This window comes from Corvus moneduloides, chromosome 15, assembly GCF_009650955.1.
Source record: "Corvus moneduloides isolate bCorMon1 chromosome 15, bCorMon1.pri, whole genome shotgun sequence".
In the NCBI taxonomy this organism is placed as follows: Eukaryota; Metazoa; Chordata; class Aves; order Passeriformes; family Corvidae; genus Corvus; species Corvus moneduloides.
In genome coordinates this window covers 9,952,486-9,971,656 of record NC_045490.1, presented here as the reverse complement: position 1 = coordinate 9,971,656, position 19,171 = coordinate 9,952,486, and the positions used below count along the sequence as shown (strand labels likewise).

The window sequence follows — 19,171 nt, the reverse complement described above, 5'->3', positions numbered from 1 at the left end:
CCTCATATGCAAGATCCACTGGGTTTGTGTGTGCTCAGAGGAGAGTTTTCTGTCTGGCCTTGAGATCCAGTCACAATCACACATCCATGTGTGAGTGGAGAGATCTAATTTTGCCATGCCAACAATTAGTCTTTCTTAGCAATTAGTGCAACTGTGTTTTCTCTGTGCTCCTGCAATTACCTCTAATTATTAAAGTCACATCTTGGCTTCAAGGAGGGATCCTCTTCCCTCCATAGCGTTGGGTTTTTCAGTCATTTTCAAGGAGATTGGTGGGGTGTTTGGTGCTGGGAGAGGGATGTGCTGCAGCATCAGTGCCTGGCCTAGCACACGGGGGAGGAAGGGGCAGCACTCACCAGGGAGCTGGGCACTCAGCAGAGCTGCAATTTAGCAAATTTGATAGGGGGAGAAAAAGCCCTCCAGGCTTGCAAACCCCGTCCTGCTGCTCCGTCCCCTCTGGAAATACCATTCTGCTGTTGCTGTGAATGTGTCTCTTCCTTTCTGTACGAGGTTGTGGCTGCACAGCTCATTCCCCAACATGTCCTCAAAGGACTGTGCTGAAAGAGGTGAGGCAATGCTGTCCTTGGAGCCCTTTCACGTCCCCCATAGCTGCTGAAGGACAGGAGGTGACAAATTGGTGTTGGGACCATGATGTTTGGCACCAGCAGCTTTATTTTTGGTGGGTGGGTAGTGAGCAGCTCTGTCATTGCAGCTCTGGGCTGTGTTGAACCCCAGGAGACAAAATAATATGGTTTACCAAACCACAGCACGTCCTCTGTGATGTCCTGACCACCAGCACCCTGTGTTCTCTCAGGGGACCTGCTGAGAGAATGCCAAATCACTGCCCTCCTGTCAAATCAATTCTCTTGGGAGAGAACATTTACTTCAGGTTAATTTTATGGCATAAAACATTGTTAGCTGCTAAGTTCTGGCTTTGAAAAGCCTCATCGGGGTTCATGTGCTGCAGCTGATTTGCCGGAACGTAATCTAGACCTTGCAAAAAAGAGGATTGATCCTGTTTCTCTGGCATATGGATTTCTATAAGCCAGGTATGGTTTCATAGTGCAGCTGGGGAAGACCAGGAGCTGCAGTCATGGCCATGGACCACAATCATTGGCAGCTGCAGTCTTTGAACCAAGATGAACACAGAGTTTTCTCTGTTTCTCCATATTTTTGTGCAGCATTTCCTTCTTCCCTTCATTTTGGGAGATGGGTTCCTGTAACAAACTCCCTAATAGAGAAAGTAGGAGGGGCATAAATAGCCCCTTGCAGAAATTTTTCTTGTCTCCTTGCTGGTCATCCTTCCCCACCTGATCTTTATGGCTTTATAGAGTAAAGAAGTTTTTTGAGTGAGGCAAGGGCCAAATGTAGAAGGGTCATGGGGAAGGCAGCTCTTCTTAATGGTGCAGCATCTTGTTTTCCATCTGAACTGATGGAAAAGCTGAGTAATTGAGCTGCAAGTCTTTGTTGTACCGCCAAGTTACCATTGAATCATTTAATCTGAGAATGGTATGGGTTGGAAGGGACCTTAAAAATCATCTCCTTCCAATCCTCTGCTATGGGCAGGGACACCTTCCTCTAGATCAGTTCTAAGCCCAGTCCAACCTGGCCTTGAACACTTCCAGAACTTGTTCTGAAAGTTCTGCTTTGATGGGAAGGAGGACAGTCCATGCTTTGCTCTAACCACATGTACTCTCTGCTTTTCCCTGGGGAGGTATCTTGCAGATCAACATCAGAACAGTTCATCTGCCTTTTTAGTGGTCTGTGTCTTCTGTCATTGCTCTGAAAGCTGTTCACAGTCATCAGGCAGCAAGACTGGCTGGTGAATGGTGCTGTGCTTTGGATCAAGCACAAGGCAAATGGGAAAGAAAGATCTGCCCTACTTTGAACATAAGAAATGCTTGAGTTGAGGTTTTCCAAACAGCTCAACATCGAACTCGTTCTGCTCCAGTCTCATGTTAAAACGTACACGTAGAACTGCATATCCCTCATTTAGGCTTTGTGGTTCTCAAATAAACTAAACCATAGCTAATTTTAGAAATATCACTGAAAAGCTCTGCTTCATCTCATTTCATGGCTAGGAATAGAAAAAGCTCAGAGTTCCAAACATGTGTTTAACTAAGCAGGAACCAGCCAAGTGCTGCTCTCAATGGGAAAACCACATAACCCATGGCCCTGCTGCAGGACTGGAATGCTTGTACCACACCAGTTTGTGCTGGGAAGGGGGGTTACATTCCCAGTACCCCATTGTACACAGTAAATCTACACCTGTTAAGCATCAGGAATTAGGGTTTTCATTCATTCTCAAATGCAAACCTGCGTGCCTCTTGGTTTTTATTTGCATGAGCAAACCTTTGTGGGAAAGGCAGATGTAAAGCAGCGTCTCCACCAGTTTGTTTTCCTTTCCGCTTCATGGGCTTCCTCCTCAGAGTGCGGATGCAAAACACAGGACCTGCCCAGGGCTCCCAGTTCGCTTGGAGCAGCCGGGATAGGTCCAGGACCGGTCGGCCAGAGCCACTGTCTGCATCTGTGCCTCCTCCACCAAAGCCAACCGGAGCTTCGTGCTCATTGTGCCTGAGCAAAATCATTACCAAAGTGAAAGGCACCAGTGAATTGAGTCCAGGGATCAAATGACTTGTCAAAAGTCACACAGCAAATCATCTGTAGACATCCCAGTGAGACTGATGAGAACTGGCTGGCAGTGCCCAGCTCCTAGCCCCTGGAGAGCTGTCTGACCTGCTCTGTTTCCATTTTCACCCTGTTTTGGAGTGCTGTTAATCCTGTTTCTTTTTGTGGATTTATCTGGGACAAATCCTAACATTCCACCACCAAGATGAAGTCAGTTTGGATTTAAAGGCAACCATGGGCGAAACTGGGCATGTTAGGAAGCAGCACGAGACGCTCGAGGCGAGGAGGCTGCGTAGATGGCAGCGTGTGTGAATGTGTGTGTGTGTGTGTTCCTTAGAGCTGTGCAGCTCTTCCAAACAGGTTCCCCTCTCTCTGCTCCAACATGCAGGAGGACTTCCTGTTGTGTTCACCAAAAAGGGCCTTTTCCAAGGTGTTGGGCTCCAACAGCCAAGCTGTGCGTAACCAGGAGTAGCCACAAGAGGAGACAGATTTTTCTTTGCTTAGTTTTCCTGGATTTTTTGCATCTCCAGCATTTCCTCAGCTCCCTCTGGTCCTTCTCCAGCACTGGAGCTCAGTCCAACAGGGATTTCAGCCCCAGGGCTCACTGGTGACCATGTCCCGTTTTCAAAGGCATTACCCTCGGCGTTTAATGGTGGCCTTGGCAGTGCTGGGTTAATGGTTGGACTTGACGATCTCTACAAAGTCTTTTCCAGCCTAAATGATTGCGTGATCCTGTGTCTGTCCGTGCATGACAGCCCTGATAAGTAAAGCCCAAACATGACTTTCACAGTGAATATGAAGGATTCACTGTGAAAGTCCAGATTTAGACCCTGTGGTAGCTCAGGACAGAGAACAAGAGCTTTGCATTGGGTAACACACTTGGAGCATTCATCCTGGAATAAAAGAGACTGGAAATGAATGAAAAAAAAGTTCTGAATTTTGAAAACTTCATGCTGATTTGATCTGTTTTCCACTTATCCAAGAAATCATTTCCAGCTGTTTTTCCCTGCTTGGTTTATGGATTTTTTTTTTTGCAGGATGCTGCAGTGTTTGTTTAGTTATTTGTTTAGGGTTTGTTAAGTGTTTTTAGTTATTCCCAGCCTTGCTGGCATCAGCAGGACTGCAGAGGGCACTGGCCTTCCTTGCTGGTGGATCCTGATGACTTCTGAGTCCTCTCTGTCATTGTGTCTTGCAGTCCAACAAAGTTCCCGTCGTGCAGCCGTCCCACGGAGTGCACCCGCTCACCCCGCTCATCCCATACAGCAACGACCATTTCAGCCACGGCTCCCACTCACCCCACTTGCCCGCTGACATCAATCAGAAACAAGGTAATGGCAGCACTGGGACCTGTGTGCTGGGAGAGGCACAGAGCTGGAGACCACTGAGGCTGTAACCTTCCTGGTCTCAAATCAATGAGAAAAACTGGGAGCATTGGTCAGCTGGGACATTGCTTAGCAGTAAGAGGTTATTTAGCTTATTGGCAATGCTTTGTGATCTGGCCGTGAGCAGTTTGATACCAAAAGGGCCAGCCCTGCTGATGGAGTGTGTTCAGTTCTCTGTACAAGCTGTCCTGCACCTTGAGACCAGACCAGAGCCTGCATGATAATGCACAAGAGTCAACCAGAAAATGGAAAGTAATCTTTCCTTTGACTCATACCCAAACTGTTGTCAGGTTGTCATTTTGAGAAAATAAATGCTTGAAACAGGAAATATTTTGACTAAACAGGATCAGTGTCTGATAGTTGACTGGATAGTGACACATGTGTCCCCATAGCCACACGTTATCGGGTTGTCACACAGCTTGGCTTTTTGTGTTCCTGTGTGAGCCCAGGCTGTGTCAATTGGCTTATGAGGCTATGGAGGAAAGTACAGTATGTTGAGGTTAAACCCTCTAAAATAAACTGTAAATACAGGTATGTGTTGAGGAATTCACCCCAGTCCATCATTCCATCATTCTTCATGGGTTCCTGGCAAACTGAGTGCAAAATCAAACTTTTCTCAACCTTACATTAGTGCAGAACCTCTGTTCAGATTACCCAGGCTTTTACACAAACCTGGGCTTAATTTCGTGGGAAAGCAAGCAAATTGACAGTTTTCTGTCAAACTGCATTCAGGAAGGAGGTCAGTGTCCATCAGAGCCCAGAAATCAGTGCCAAAACAGAGGCACAAAACCAACTGTTGTGATTTGGGCAAAGGCCTCCACCCAGGAGTGATCCAAACTGTCCCAGAGGCATCAGCTTCACCAAGTTAACATCATTGATAAAACAATGGGTTATGGAAGATGCTCTTGGCTGAAGGACTCGCTGAATAATCCCTGGTCTGACCCTGAAGGCCACATTCTGGACTCATCAGGGATGCGGATGGGTAGGATTTAGGTCTGGTGTAAGAGATACCCAGGCATATCCTGGTTGTCTTCCAGGCAGCACACTGCTTCTCAGCCATCAGAGCATAATAAACTCAGCAGAAAAATAGGAAGAGTTAACAAAATAAACCTATTAAAATCTCAGCTAATGGCTGAGTTTGATTCTGGAGAGAAAGTGCGCAAGAAAGCAAGCTGACACACCTTCCCCCACACTGCCTTTGCTGTACCTGGCAGGGCTGTGCCCCTCCAAGAGCCCCTCGCTGTGAGATGCCTCCTAGGACTCACTGTCAGCCTGGAAAACCTTAAGTGATACAAGAGCAGCTCTCCCAAGGGCAGAGCTGGTTATATCCCTCTGTAGAGGCTACAATTGGCACTGGAGCAGTCCCTGAGCGTTCATCTCTGCAGTGGGTCAGTCATTCTAGGACATTGTCCTTGGACTGCCCACCTGCACCCTCAGTTGCAGGCACTGTCCAGTCTCCGCTTCCCATTTAGCCTGTACTTTTACAGACATGGGGAGTCTGTTTGTCCCAGAGACCCCCCAGGTGCTATTCAAGGAGAGGTTCAGACCATCATCCTCAGCTGGGTCTTGCCTTTGTGGTGCAGCTGTGATCATACATACATGCCCCATCCCTACACTGCTGGGGTGAGGGTTTTCTTCCCTGTTCATCCTGGCTGTGCCCCATCTCTGTTTTCATCACTGAAATAGCTCCCATTATCACCCACAGTAAGCACTTGAGAGTCACTCTGATTCTCCCAGCATCCCTTTAAAGTTTCTCACAGTAGCCCAAGGACACACAGACAAGGAAATACAAGCAGGAATTCTGAGTCAGTGGCTGGTGTCCCAACCACTGGGCCAGCAAGAATAACTTGTGCTCTGACTTACGCAACTCATATTGTTGGAGGTGCAAATCTGAGGATGTTCCATCAGCTGCCTTGTGCAGGGCTGGTTTTGTTTGACCCTCTGTGGGCCACTGAGTCCCACTTGAAGCAAATCTCATATTAGGTTATATATTCCTTTCAGGTCAGTTATGTGTTTATTTTAGCTGCCTACTAAGATGCTTGGAATCGGTTGATGTCATTCCTAATTAATAAGGTATCATTCATACACCTAGGAAAAAAATCCAGTTGCAACTGCTTGCAACTCATCACCAATTTAGTCCATGTATTTATCACCCAGGACAGCCACTCATCAATCCCTGTACCCAGTTTTTGTCTGAGGCTCAGTAGCAGCCATCACTACACCATGCTGTGCCAGAGCTCAGCCTCAGCACCCCCCAGTTTCCCAGTCCAGGGGTCAGCTGGAGGCTGTTTTTGCCAGCAGCACTGTGGTTGTCTGAGTCCCACTCACAGCCCCAGGCTCCACAGGATGTTTTTCAGTCCAGATAGGAACGGAGCGATGGCTGCAGCTGTGTCCCCTGGCCATGCTGCCCGTGCCAGCGGCTTTGAAGATCACACAGGGATTCCCCATACAAAGGGTGAATTCCCAGCTGGCACCATACCCACCTCCACAGTTCTTGGCACTCACAGAGCTGCAGAACAATTGTTTGAACTCAAATTACTTAAAATGAAGGTGGAAGTGATGACTGCTGGAGCATCCCCACTGCCTGCTCACGGGGGGTCCTGTGGATGACAGTTGGAGAGGGAGCATAGGAATGGCTTTGGCCATCCACTGAGCACCTGAGTGGGCTCTCTGGGAAAGGCAGAGGGGAGCCTGGAGTTAGCCAAATCCTTACCAAAGCACAGTGCTGCTTGGCCTCAGGGTGGCATGGAGCAGCTATGATGCTTGTGCAAGAGCAAGATGCCTCCTCCACCCCCTTATGTGAGTGTTTGTGATTTTGCAGCAACATGGATGACCCACCACATCCCCACAGAGAGAACCACAGGAAATAAAAGGGAATTACACCATCCTGCCACTTGCAGAGAGCTATTTCATATAGCTGTCCACAAGTGACCATAGATGAAGCAGCCAGGGGGTTTGGAACAATCCAGGTCAGCCAGGGAGTGCAGTGCCAGGTCCAACTCCTCTCCTTCTCTCTTCTTCCAGGAGTGCACCGTCCTTCCCAGACCTCAGACATCCCTGGTTTCTACCCCCTGCCCCCCGGAGGAGTCAGCCAGATCACGCCGTCGATGGGATGGTGAGTGAGGAGGGCTTGGTCCACGCAGCCCCAGCCTCGCTGGACATGCAGGGCAGGGATGGGTCACTGAGCCAACCACTGCGGCTGCTCCCCGTGACCTCCACGGTGCTTTCTCCCAGCTTCACCCCTCCTGTGTGCTGTGCGAAGAGGGAGGAGAATTTAGCCCTGTCTTGGAGGTGGGGAGCAGACTCGTGGAGAGGCTGAAGGCTTTGTCCTGGCTGAGGCATCCCTGGAGAGGGGTTGCAACCTGCCCAATTCAAAACTGCCTCCTGCTTTACATCTGTCTTTGTGGATTAGGGAACCCAGCGAGAGCTTCCTACACACCCCTCCTAATCACAGCAAAAGTCTCTCTTTTGAGTAGGAGGTAATTTTCTCCCTCACTGGACTTTTCGGCACAGACAGTGCTTTCCCTGAGCATGCCACCAGCACGGAGTAATCCTGTGGGATGCTCCATCTGCCAGGCCATGGTATTTCTTAGAATCTGACATACAGGGAAAAAGTACATCATGGCAGAGACCTGCCAGGAAGCAACCCCAGTACCCACAGCCTGGCCACAGCTCAGCCAGTTGGTAACCACTGCCCCAGCAGGCATGGGAAAGGAGAGACCATGAGCTGGAGCACTCCCAAAATGTACCCCCTGCGTGGGCCAGCCCTGCGGAGCACCCTGCAAAGCAGAGCCTGGTGGTAAACCTGCCCTGGGGACAAAAGTTAAAAATACACCAGTGTGTTCTCTGTAGTCATTGCCACTGGCTTTTGTCCCCGTGACCATGAGAACACCGAGAGAGCGGGTCTGGCAGGTGCTGCCATGTGGGCATCATCACTGCTCAGATTAACTTTTAATCCCCCGTGATGATGTAAGGACATGGCAGAGGCTGACAGGGAGACTGGTGGCTGCAGGTGGCAATTCAGGGTTGCTGGGATGAGGAGAGAGTGCAGGGCAGGTGATCACAGGGGCCATGGCCAGATCCCCCCAATGCCAGTGGATAAAACCCTGGCAGAGCCTGGGGGAGAGCTCCAGGTACAAGAACATATTGCAAAGTGGGAATGGGGAAGCTTCTTAAAGCACAAAGTAAAATGTTAGCTTTTTGCTTTGTTTTGCTTATGAATTCCATGTTTCAGATATTTAACCACAAAGAAACAGAGGATGAGGCCTTTGATACAGAGTCTGGCTTCAAAGAGATTACATTTTACCTTCTGTGCTAAATCTGCTACTCTTGGGTGATGATTTAACTCCTCAGATTCATCCTCAGGAAAAACAAGGACTGGGGTGACGGTGCTGCAACATGAAAGAAATAGTTGGAGTGGGGAGAAAGGAGCTTGTTTGTCAAATGGAAGGTCCGCTCCTGGGTTAGGATGATGCTGTTCAGACAGCCCTGGGCACATGAAGGGAGAGCAATCTGGTTTTTTATGGAGGTTCTGTGGGGCGGTTGGTGGTGGAGAGAGCTTTTCATGGCTGAGGGCTGCTCCAGCATCCATGGGGTTTGGCATCTTCCTGCAGCCTCATCAGATGCCTTCATTAATGGCTAATAAGCAACAAACAGCCTGACATGCAGAGAGCAGCACCTTGAGGGACATGTGTCTAACAGAGCTTTTGCTCATTCTTTTCCTTGCCCGGAATGTACAGAAAGAGTCCCAAACTCACTTTGTGGAGTGCCCAATCCTCAGCTGAGGCTCAGCACACCGCTGTGGGTGGGTGCAGAAGCACTGAAGCCCAGAGGGTTCATGGCAGCATCCCCCCCATGCCAGCAGCAGGCAGCAGGGGCCGTGTGCCAGGGATGGATGTGCTGGGGATGGTCATGCCAGGCATGCATCCCAGAGAAGCTGTGGATGCCCTGTCCCTGGAAGTGTTCAAGGCCAGGTTGGATGGGGTCTTGAGCAACCTGGTCTAGAGGAAGGTGACCCTGCCCATGGCAGGGGGTTGGAACTGGATGATCTTTAAGATTCCTCCCAACCCAAACCATTACAGGATTCCATGGTCAGGGCTGCCAAGTCAGCTGCCAAGTCAGGGCAGCCACACACTGGAAGCAACTTTTCCTCCACAAACTGGCAGGCAGGAGCTGGGCAGAAACTGGTTTTGTTCTCATCGAGCACTTCAGGAGGAGGAGCTGCAATCACTCTCTCTGTAATTAAGCTGGGATGACAGTCAGATAAAAGCCTCCAGGAGTCCAGTCAAGTGAGTTTTGTTTATGGGAGCCTGGCAGTTAACATTGGCCAGGAACCTGCAAATAGTGTCACTCACCTGTGCCTGGGGCCGAGCACGGCGATGCCATGGCAGCCCCTCATCCACCATCCCACAACCTTTTTTCTGAGCCACCCTCCCATCACCAGGTGATCCTCTAGAAAAAGGCTGGGAGAGCTGGGGTTGTTCAGCCTGGAGAAGTTTCCAGGGAGGCCTCAGAGTCCCTTCCCATACCTAAAAGGAGCTTATAAAAAAAAGGGATAGGGACTTTTTATATGGGCAGATAGTGACAGGACAAGGGGGAACAGTTTTGAACTAAAAGAAGAGAGAGTTAGATTAGGTGTTTGGAAGAAGTTCTTTACATAGAGGGTGGTGAGGCCCTGGCACAGGTTGCCCAGAGACATTGCGGCTGCCCCATCCCTGAAGGTGTTCATGGTCAGGCTGGACAGGGCTTGGAGCATCTGGATCTAGTGAAAGGTGTCCCTGCCCACGGCAGGAGCTTGGAATGAGATGAACTTTAAGGTCTCTTTCAACCCAAACCAGTCTGTAATTCCATGATATGGGCTGTAATCATGCACTCCCAACCATCAGGGACTGATTTTGCAGTTGCTTTATTTTGCGTGTCAGAGGGACTTCGGATGAAGATGCAAGTGCCTGACTCCATTCCTATCCCAATATACCAGCCTCTGGAGTAACACAGCTTGCTTCTGGATTAGCTCCAAGTGTTTTCTCAGCCCTGGGGCAGCCGCCTCCAACTTCAAAGGTTGTTTCAGTTTCCCAGTGCACGGCAACACTTGGCTGTTTGTTGATGTGTTTATACCCACCGACATCTGAGGGGTGGGAGAGGGCTTCTGCCTGCCAGGGTGTAAACAGCTCCGGCTGCCTTTCCTACAGACAGATCCGGCAGATTTCGGTCAAGCCAAGACACAGCAGCAGGAACGGGAGCCTCCTTCCTGCCCAGGGCAGCTCAGGGGCTTGACTGCTGCCCCACTGTCATTATTCCTCTTCAGGGCAGAAACTTGTCTTTAGCCCCAAAAAATCCCAGGCATCCAGGAGCTTGGTCCTTCACAGTGCACCACATTTAATGGCAGTGGATTTTTGTGGATTTTTTCATCATTAGAGTGAAAATAGCTGGTCCTGGGTTTAGGTACAGCTCTGTGCAGCCCGGCCAGAGGAGCATGAGCACCAGCACAGGTATAAGCATCCCATTGTGCCCCATCCCTGGAGGTGTTCATGGTCAGGTTGGATAGGGCTTGGAGCATCTGGATCTAGTGAAAGGTGTCCCTGCCAAGCAGGAGCTTGCAATGAGCTGAGCTTTAAGGTCCCTTCCAACCTAAACCATTCTGTAAATCTATGATCTCAGTTTCCATGTGCAGTTTTAGGCTAGAAGCATCTTTTGGCAGGTTTGCAGAACAAGCCAAGGTATTTTTGAGCTATTTCCATATGAAAATGTGGGGGTTCCCTTGCTGGGAACAACAAGGAACTTCCTGCATAGTTATTTTACTATCTCAAAAATAATTTCCAGCCCCAGGTCTGATACATGCCTGGTCCACAGTATGAAACAACTTTCAAAATGAATGCAGGACTGAGCTTTTGGCTTGTTTAAAACTGATGGGTGTCCTTAAGAGGATGTGCTGGGGAAATCAGAGCATTCCTGAAGCACAAGGGCAGGGTAGGTACTTTCTCTCCAAACTCCAGGAGTCTCCCACACTTGGGGCATTACAGAGTCACAGAGGAGATAAAGTTGGAAGGGACCACAGTGGGTGATGTGGTCCAACCTCCCTGCTCGAGCAGAGTCGTCCCAGAGCACATGGCACAGGATTGTGTCCAGACCATCCTGGGGTATCTTCAGTGAGGAAGGCTCCACACCCTCTCTGGGCAGCCTGTTCCAGTGCTTGGTCACTGCACAGTAAGGAAGTTTTCCTCATATGTATCCTCCTGGTGCAGCTTCTTATGCACCACACAGAGAATCTGAGCAGGCTTTAGTTTTTTTGGTCACACTGTGCTCTTACGAGCAACTTCTTCTGTGCAATAGCAACATCTCCTGATTTTTCAGCACATCTCTGCATTTTGCATTATTACTGGGTAAACTCAAAGCTGCAGCATTACTCAGTACCAGGGGCAGAAGGGGGTCAGAATTGGATCCAACCTTTGTAGGAAGGCCGAGGTTCTCTCAAAATAACATCCAAATCCCACACTGCCCCTCAAGCCCAAGGGACACCGAGTGTCCCCCCAACCAGGGGCATTAGTGCTCTGAGTCGCCTTAGCAAAGGGTATCTGTAGGAAATACCACATAGCTGTGGATACTTTATAGACTCTTTCTTCCTGATCCCAGGCAGAGCCAGTCTGTCTATCCGCTCCCGTCATGTGGATTTAGACAGCCGTATTCGTCAGCGCTTTCTGCTGGGGCTTCTTTCTCCAGGTGAGTATGAGCTGTGTGAGACAGGGCAGCTCAGCTGGTCGCGCAGCTTGCAGTTTGTGCAGTAGCAGCTTGCAGCAGACCACAGCCACCCAGGGACAGCCACGCGCCCTCCCTGGGGCAGGCGCGGGAAGAGAAGGTGCTTTTAGGCAGTCCAGAGGGTGCTCAGGGGAATATCCAGGATGAAGGATGCACAACAGTTGGGCTTCAATCAGCAGAACTCTAAAGAGAGTCAGAAACTCCAGCCTTCAGCTCAGCACTGGGAGAATGGGGTGGAATCCATTGCTCAGGATTTTGCTCCACGTCACTAACCCTAATCTTGAGTGTGTCCCTGCTGCCACCACCACTTTGCTCTGCAGAGATGGATCTGGTTTACTTGGTCTCAGCTTTAAAAGCAAGACAGGAGTGGGCAGTGATTTCCTGCCCTCCCATTGGCACAAGTCAATTCTGTGAGATATGAGCACAGCTTCTGCCTTCGGGTGAGCAAAATGCATCCCCTGTGGATGGGAATCACAGAGCCCAGCTCTTCAGGTGTGCTGCTGGGCAAAGCCCCCGTGGCTTCATAGGGATGCCAGGGCCACACCAGCTTTTGCTTCTGCTTCGTGTTGTCCTGAAGAGCTGTTAGTGGAGATTTCCCCCAGGAAAACCATGCAAACCCTTGCTCATGCGAGCCCTTAGCCATGCAGAAACCTGGATCTGTGCAACCTTCGATCCTGCGGAAGAGGGGAGGGAGTGCTGCCAGGCCTCCTTTCTCGCAAGGCATCACCCTTGCACAGCCTTGAAAGTGAAGGCAAGAGAAGGTAACGGTTCCCTGTGGGGCCTCAGCAGCCTCCACGAGCTCCTGCCTGCAGGATTTTGGGGTGGATTTTGTAGCACTGCTGCAGCCGAGAAAGTACACCTGGTCAGATAAGGATCAGACTGTGCTGGTGGATTAAATTAAACAGCTTTTCTTTTCGTGCCAGCATATCTAATGAACAGTTCATCTCCCATGGGCAATTCTGCCATCTCAAGCTCCAGTCATAAAGTGGCAAGCTTGGCAAAGCTGACTCTGCTGGCTTTATCCTCCAAAACTCCGGAGAGAGCTAATGAAGCCTGAGAGCTAATGAGACCTCTCGTGATCTCAGCCCGTGTTGTGGAGAGCATTGCTTAGGCAAGGTGCACCTCCTAGAGTTGCAGTTGGGTTCATGTTCAGACTTAGTCTATTTCTGTTAAAAGGTAGGTGTGGAGTGGTCCTAATCTCTCCCATCCAAGTGCCAGGTTGAATTTGTTGTTTCCTTCTGCAGTGCTAATGAGATATTGCAACAACAGAGATCTGAGTAGCTGAAACTGCTGGGTGAAAGCACGCTTGATCTCAGCCAGGCTGGCTCCTGCTGCAGCCGGGTTCCCTCACTGTGGCACCGGATCCTTTCCATCCACGTGCCCATGGCTTGACCAGCCATGGCACGAGGGTGACCCAGGGGTGGTGGGCACTGCCTGCCCCCACCAGCCCAGCAGCACCTGCGTGCTTTCCATGTCTTCTGCTTTCCGTCTGCTTCCGCCACATCAGATTGCACTCTGAGAGACGCCGCCCTGGCTGCCCGGCATCTGCAGTGTCCCCAGCACGGTGCAGCCCTCCCAGCACGGCTCACCCACTCTCTGTTGCAGGTTCACTCACCCGCTGATGCTGGGCTCTGGCATGCACACCACCGGCATCCCACACCCCGCCATCGTGCCCCACTCCGGCAAGCAAGAGATGGAGCACTACGACCGAAACATGTGAGTGGGAAGTGCTGGCTCAGCAGCACCAGCACGTCAACACCCATTTCATTTATCACCCTTAGTGCTCGTATGGGAGGAGGATGGATGAACACTGAGCTCTGCATCTGAGGAGCAGATCTCGGGCCCCCCACCTGCTCGTGCTGTTGGGTTGTTTTGGGGTCAAGTCTTCTGGTGGCTCTGATGCTGACAGCCCCTCCTTTTTTCCCACCAAGGAAACCTCAACCAGAACCAAAGAGAGAGAAGGAAGCCAAGAAGCCCACTATTAAGAAGCCCCTGAACGCTTTCATGTTGTATATGAAAGAAATGCGGGCGAAAGTCATCGCCGAGTGCACCCTGAAAGAGAGTGCTGCCATCAACCAGATCTTGGGAAGGAGGGTAAGAGCTCACGGGGCCCAGTGTCATCACCTAGTGCCACATCCCTGTCCCTTGCAGCTACTCTTAAGCACATAACCAGCATCTGCTTCAAATCCGGGTGCTCTTATCCCACAAACACAGGGGGCCAGATGTGCCCTGGGGCAGGGTGGCCATGGTGGGCAGGGCTGGGAGGGGACAGCGGGGCCATGCTTCATTGCTGTTTGTCCTTGCAGTGGCATGCGCTGTCCCGGGAGGAACAAGCCAAGTACTACGAACTGGCCCGCAAGGAACGGCAGCTCCACATGCAGCTCTACCCTGGCTGGTCTGCCAGAGACAACTACGTAAGTGCCACCATGCTCGGACCCCCGCCCTGTGGCATGGCCCAAAATGATCTGGGGGGCTGACAGCTGGCATTTACCAAACACCTGGTCCTGGCAGTGCCATTCCTGGCAGCACAAGAGCCATAGAAATTCACATTTCAGGAGTATTTTGAACACCCTCTTGGCTTATTGCCTGTCTAAAGGATGAATGATACAGCCCCCAGCAACCACAGGCATTTATTTGCTTATTGTCTAAGCAAATACAAGTAGAAATGAAGAGAAGCTTTTAAGTGCTGTGGAAATATAATTTTATCCTTGGAAATACAATTTTATGGAAACAAACTGCTTTGTGCCTCTTGGACAGCAGGTGAGGTATCTGTGAGGGTGAGGAGGCCCTGGCATGGGTTGCCCAGGGAAGTTGTGGATGCCACATCCCTGGAAGTGTTCAAGGCCAGGTTGGATGGGGCTTGGAGCAACCTGGTCTGGTGGAAGGTGTCCCTGCTCATGTCAGGGGCTTGGAACAGGATGTGTTTAAGGTCCCTTTCAACCCAAATCATTATATGATGCTGTGATTTAAAATAGTGGCTCTTTTTGTAGGGAGTCTTTTCTTGTGACTTTCATGACTGTTTTGCTATTACATGCCTAACAAGCTCATTAGAGAACTAAAGCAAAGGACACCTAAGTCTTCAGATATCTCTCATGGGCTCTGTCCTTTTGATCTTAATCTCTATCATTTCCCTCACAGACACTTTCTTAACCCTGGGAGCTGCACAGTGAGTGCCCATCCATCCCACACTGACTCCAGCCCTCCTTCCAGAGTGACTAAACTCCACCAGGGGCAAGAAAACACCTATAAACAGACCCAAACCACCCCAAAGTCCCCCCACACACAGAGGGCAGAGATGATGCAGAAAAAGCAGAGGTGATGGGAAGCCCCCACATTTTGATGGGCACATATCTGGAGGGCATTAACATCTGGAGGGCAGCAGCACTGCTGAGAACATGACACCATCTTCCTCCAAGACCAAGCACATCCTCCATGGAAATCCAAGTCCTGTATCATCTTCATCTGGTTCCTTGGGGAGCCAGGGGCTGGTTCCTTGTTCCAGAAGATAGATGGTGGGCTCCAAAGGTGCATATTGGTCCTCCCAGCACTGTAAACCAGCTGGTTTGGGTGTTCTGGTTGTTGGAAGAGATGCTTTTCTCTCTGGAGCTGAGCAGGGAGGAGGAGGAGGATGAGGAGGAGGAATGTAGGTTACTTCTGAAGCATGTGATGCGGATATCAGGCAGGAAATACAGTTGCTCCCCCACTGAAGAAAAAGCTTACCACAGCTCAGAGCTTTCCACCTTCACTCAAACCACAAAAAGTCATATAAGAAGTCACAGGTCAAAAGGCAGCCCTGGGAGCTGCCTGCTCCACACAGCCAGATTTGCTCCTGCACTGCTGTGCCCTCATTAATCAGCTCATTAGGGGATGAGCATCTTGTGAATCACAGAGGCAGTTTGGGGATAAAATAGGACTTTTTTATTAGTGAAAGAAGAATGAGAGATGGGTTCAGAACTGCAAAAGCATTGAAATATATTAGTATTATTTAAAAATAAATTTCTGGGGATTTCCTAAAGCTTTATTTCCCATTTGAAATCAGGGAATATCAAGGACCAACTTCTGTTTGGGTATAAGGTACCACATTAAAGCATGTTTTGGAAATAGGGAAGGTTCTAAAATGGACCAAGTGCTTCTTAGAAATGTGAGGAGGAGGAATAAGAATATAACAGGAGCATCAGCTATTGATCATACTCTCTCCATTGCATGCAGCAAATCTTGTTTAATTATATTAATCTCAATAAACTTATTAATTAAATTATCAATTCATTAATTAAAGCAATAATGGGTGGGATCCCCAGGTGAGGTGCATCAGAGTGGGCTAAGGAGTTCTGGCAGGAGTTGGCAGAGGTGCTGAGCAGCGCAGGCACAGGCACTGGCTTTTTTACAGCTGATTTACATCCACTAGCATTTTCTCTCACACCTTCTGACACAGCCTGCAGCATAAATCTGGGTCTTAGCTGCATTTGCAGCATGGTCCTGGACTCATAAACCAGAGCATGGAGCAGACATGGGGGTAGGAGTGGGGACATGGCTGCCATCGCCTCTTGAGTTTATTGCAGTTTCTAAATATGCACAGATCTCATGCAAAGTGCTGAGCCAAAGTGCCCTGTGGTGCTGGATCCGGGGGTAATGGAAATGAGGGGTAATCCCTGAGAAAAGGCACCAGCCCAGAAGGAATGTGTGCTGTGCAGAAGCCATAGCAAGTGCACAAAAGCACACATGGGTTTCACTTTGAGAGTTCCTCCTGAGTTTTTTCTTAGGAGCATTGGAGTGGGAAGAGGAGAAAGGAAGGGGACATCCTCATAGATAAACCTGAGTAGTCCCTTTGCAGCCTTATTCAGTTCATCTCTTCCTGGAATGGGCTAAGCCAGCAGCACCGTGACTCTTACCAGATCTGGTCATCTGGGAGGCAGCAGCCATCCCCAGCACCCAGTCCAGTCCCAAAAACCCTGCACAGCACCCTCAGTTTTCTGGAGCACAGGTAACGGCCTTTCCTTTGATTTCCTAGGGGAAAAAGAAGAGACGAACACGGGAAAAGCAGCAAGATTCCAACTCAGGTAAGTGTGTGCGGCCTGGCAGCTGTCTCAGCTTTCCTGCTCAGATGGGAGAATCCGAAGCAGTTGTTGTGTTTCACCATGTTTTCTGTTATTCTCCTGAGCTTAACTAGAGAAATACACATTCGTTATTTTTTTAAGACATGGTAAATTAACCTTTCTGTGACTTTTTAATAGACATGTTTGATTTAGAACATGGGTAGTGTGTGGAAACTGAAAAGATCAGATTTTGGCAGGTGTATAATAACTTCATATGAACTATCACTAGCCTTAATCTATTGAAAATATCCAGGGTGAGTGTCCCCATCAGACCTACAGATGTTATTAACTAAAGAAAACTCCTCTCAAATGCATCCATGCTGTGTGTGGGATGAAATGCAGTGGCAGGACTGAAGATCATTCATGGGACTACCCAAGTTTGGTTGTTATGTCAAAGTAATGTGGAGTTGAAGCAAAGTCATACTAAACCCCAGTACCAGCTGCCTCCCTGTACCACCCTGCTGATTAGAAAAAGCCCTTTCAACAGATTTCAGCTGGTCACAGACACATTCCCATCATCCAAGGCTCTTCATGTGCTGATTTCTGAAGTATTTCTGCCGTATCAGGAATAAATATTAACTCTACCAATAAATATTCATTATAAAGGGAATCATTATCAAGAGATGTGTCCCAGTAATACCTACAGTTTAATTAGCACTGTTGATCTCATTCATTGCTGAGTCTGATAAGAGGAATACAAGCTTTTAGGCCTTTATGTAGAGTGCATTATGTATTTTTATATATGCATATATATGTTTTGTCTGTATAATACAAAAATGATAATTTTGCCTGTTACAGATTTAAAACCAACCACTGGTTGTACACGAGACATTGATGGTGGTTGAAAGAGGGAGGCTGAATCCAGCACAGAAATGTGCTGTTCAAATCTCATTTACAACACTAGAAAAAAACATGATGTGCCTGAAAGCAAACAGGGCTTCACCCTAATGAGTCTTGTAATTATACAGTAAAACAGCAACGTTTTAGGAAAGGCTGTGGAGAACAGCTTTTCCATTAAAACTGGAAGGGTTATGATGGGGGGCAGGGTGGAATACCCTGGGCCTGGGTCTCCTTGGTGCTAACTCTGCTTTCAGCCTGCTTCTGCAACATTTCCTCCTCTTTTCTCCGTGCACAGTCCGAGCTCGCTGGCAGCGCACGTAGTCGCTGCTGGAAAGGGAGGGAGCAGGTAAGGATGCAGACACAGGAGTCAGGCATTGCCTCTGGGATTTGGCAGCTTTTCCAGACTTAAGAAATTTGAAGAGCTGTGAATTTCCCCGTAATTGCCCATGTTTCTCAAAGCTGTTTCCCAAACCACCTCCAGCTGTCAGCAGTGATCACTGATATTTGCCTAACGATCACTTTCTTCCAGGTGGTGCCAGTGCCATTCTGTAGCAGAAAATAATGGGATTTTAGTCTGTTAGTTGTGTGTTAAAGTGGCTAAAATGATGTTGCCTCTTTTCTTCCTCGTGCTCCTCCTCCTCTTTGTGCCTCTGCCTTGCCCATTCTCCGCCGCGCATGCTTCTGTGTTCAGATCCTGCCTCTCCTAAGAAATGCAGAGCTCGCTTTGGTCTCAACCAACAAACGGACTGGTGCGGCCCGTGCAGGTGTGTATCGGCATCTCCTCGCTGCTGGGTGTTCCTGGGAGAGTGGGTTCAGCTCCAAGTGTCCTCCCGCAGCCATCCCAATGCCAGTGGGGGCTGCTCTGTCCAGGCAGGGATGGGCTGTGCTCTGGGCATCCTCAGGAGTTTTCTGAGCTGCAAGGGACAGGCTGTAGTCTGGGCTTCTTATCCCTTCTGGGGCAGTGTTGGTTTAGTGCTGGACGTATTCCTCAGCTGATAGACTGCCCTGGTCTTAAAAGCTTATTTCTAGGATGGAGGCCTCTGTGACCCTGACATGAGGCTTTTTTTCCTCCATTAGTGTTTTCCAATCCCATTAGTGGCACCCTAGGGCCAGCAGTGAGGATTTAATGGGTTTCTTTGTCCTATTTATACTGGGCTAACCATGTATTTCAAGATCCAGCTCTTCCTGAGCCTTAAATTTTGCAGTATCCACCATGGGTGGGGTGGGACAGCCTCAAGCAGCAAAACAGAGCAGTGCTGTGCCCTTCAGGCTTCCAGAGATGGATTTGGCCAGGCAATAGTAAAGTTTGGTGCATCAACCAAGTGTTGTCTGGCTCAGAGGGCCTGCAAAGGCAGGCAGGCAGAAAAAGCTCCTGGGAGCTTCTGGATCTTGGTGCCAGAGCACAGAGAGACTCCAGCTTGGACAGAGGTCTGCAATTTGCAGTTTTGCACCAACGCATTGAGGAAAAAGGTGGAAGTA

The 19,171-nt window shown here is 49.4% G+C and overlaps 1 protein-coding gene across 5 annotated transcripts in view; it reads left to right on the top strand.

Annotated features, from left to right (window-relative positions):
* Nucleotides 1–19,171, top strand: part of TCF7 (transcription factor 7) — a 72,739-nt gene that overhangs the window by 46,674 nt on the left and 6,894 nt on the right. For 2 of the 5 annotated variants that reach the window (XM_032124550.1, XM_032124549.1), the window contains exons 4-11: nucleotides 3,821–3,953; nucleotides 7,032–7,122; nucleotides 11,637–11,723; nucleotides 13,365–13,475; nucleotides 13,691–13,853; nucleotides 14,066–14,173; nucleotides 16,768–16,816; nucleotides 18,384–18,456. In XM_032124550.1, coding sequence (XP_031980441.1) covers nucleotides 3,821–3,953; nucleotides 7,032–7,122; nucleotides 11,637–11,723; nucleotides 13,365–13,475; nucleotides 13,691–13,853; nucleotides 14,066–14,173; nucleotides 16,768–16,816; nucleotides 18,384–18,456 — 815 coding nt within the window. The remainder of the gene's footprint in view (nucleotides 1–3,820; nucleotides 3,954–7,031; nucleotides 7,123–11,636; nucleotides 11,724–13,364; nucleotides 13,476–13,690; nucleotides 13,854–14,065; nucleotides 14,174–16,767; nucleotides 16,817–18,383; nucleotides 18,457–19,171) is intronic. The other 3 variants (XM_032124552.1, XM_032124551.1, XM_032124553.1) reach the window with 2 other exon arrangements.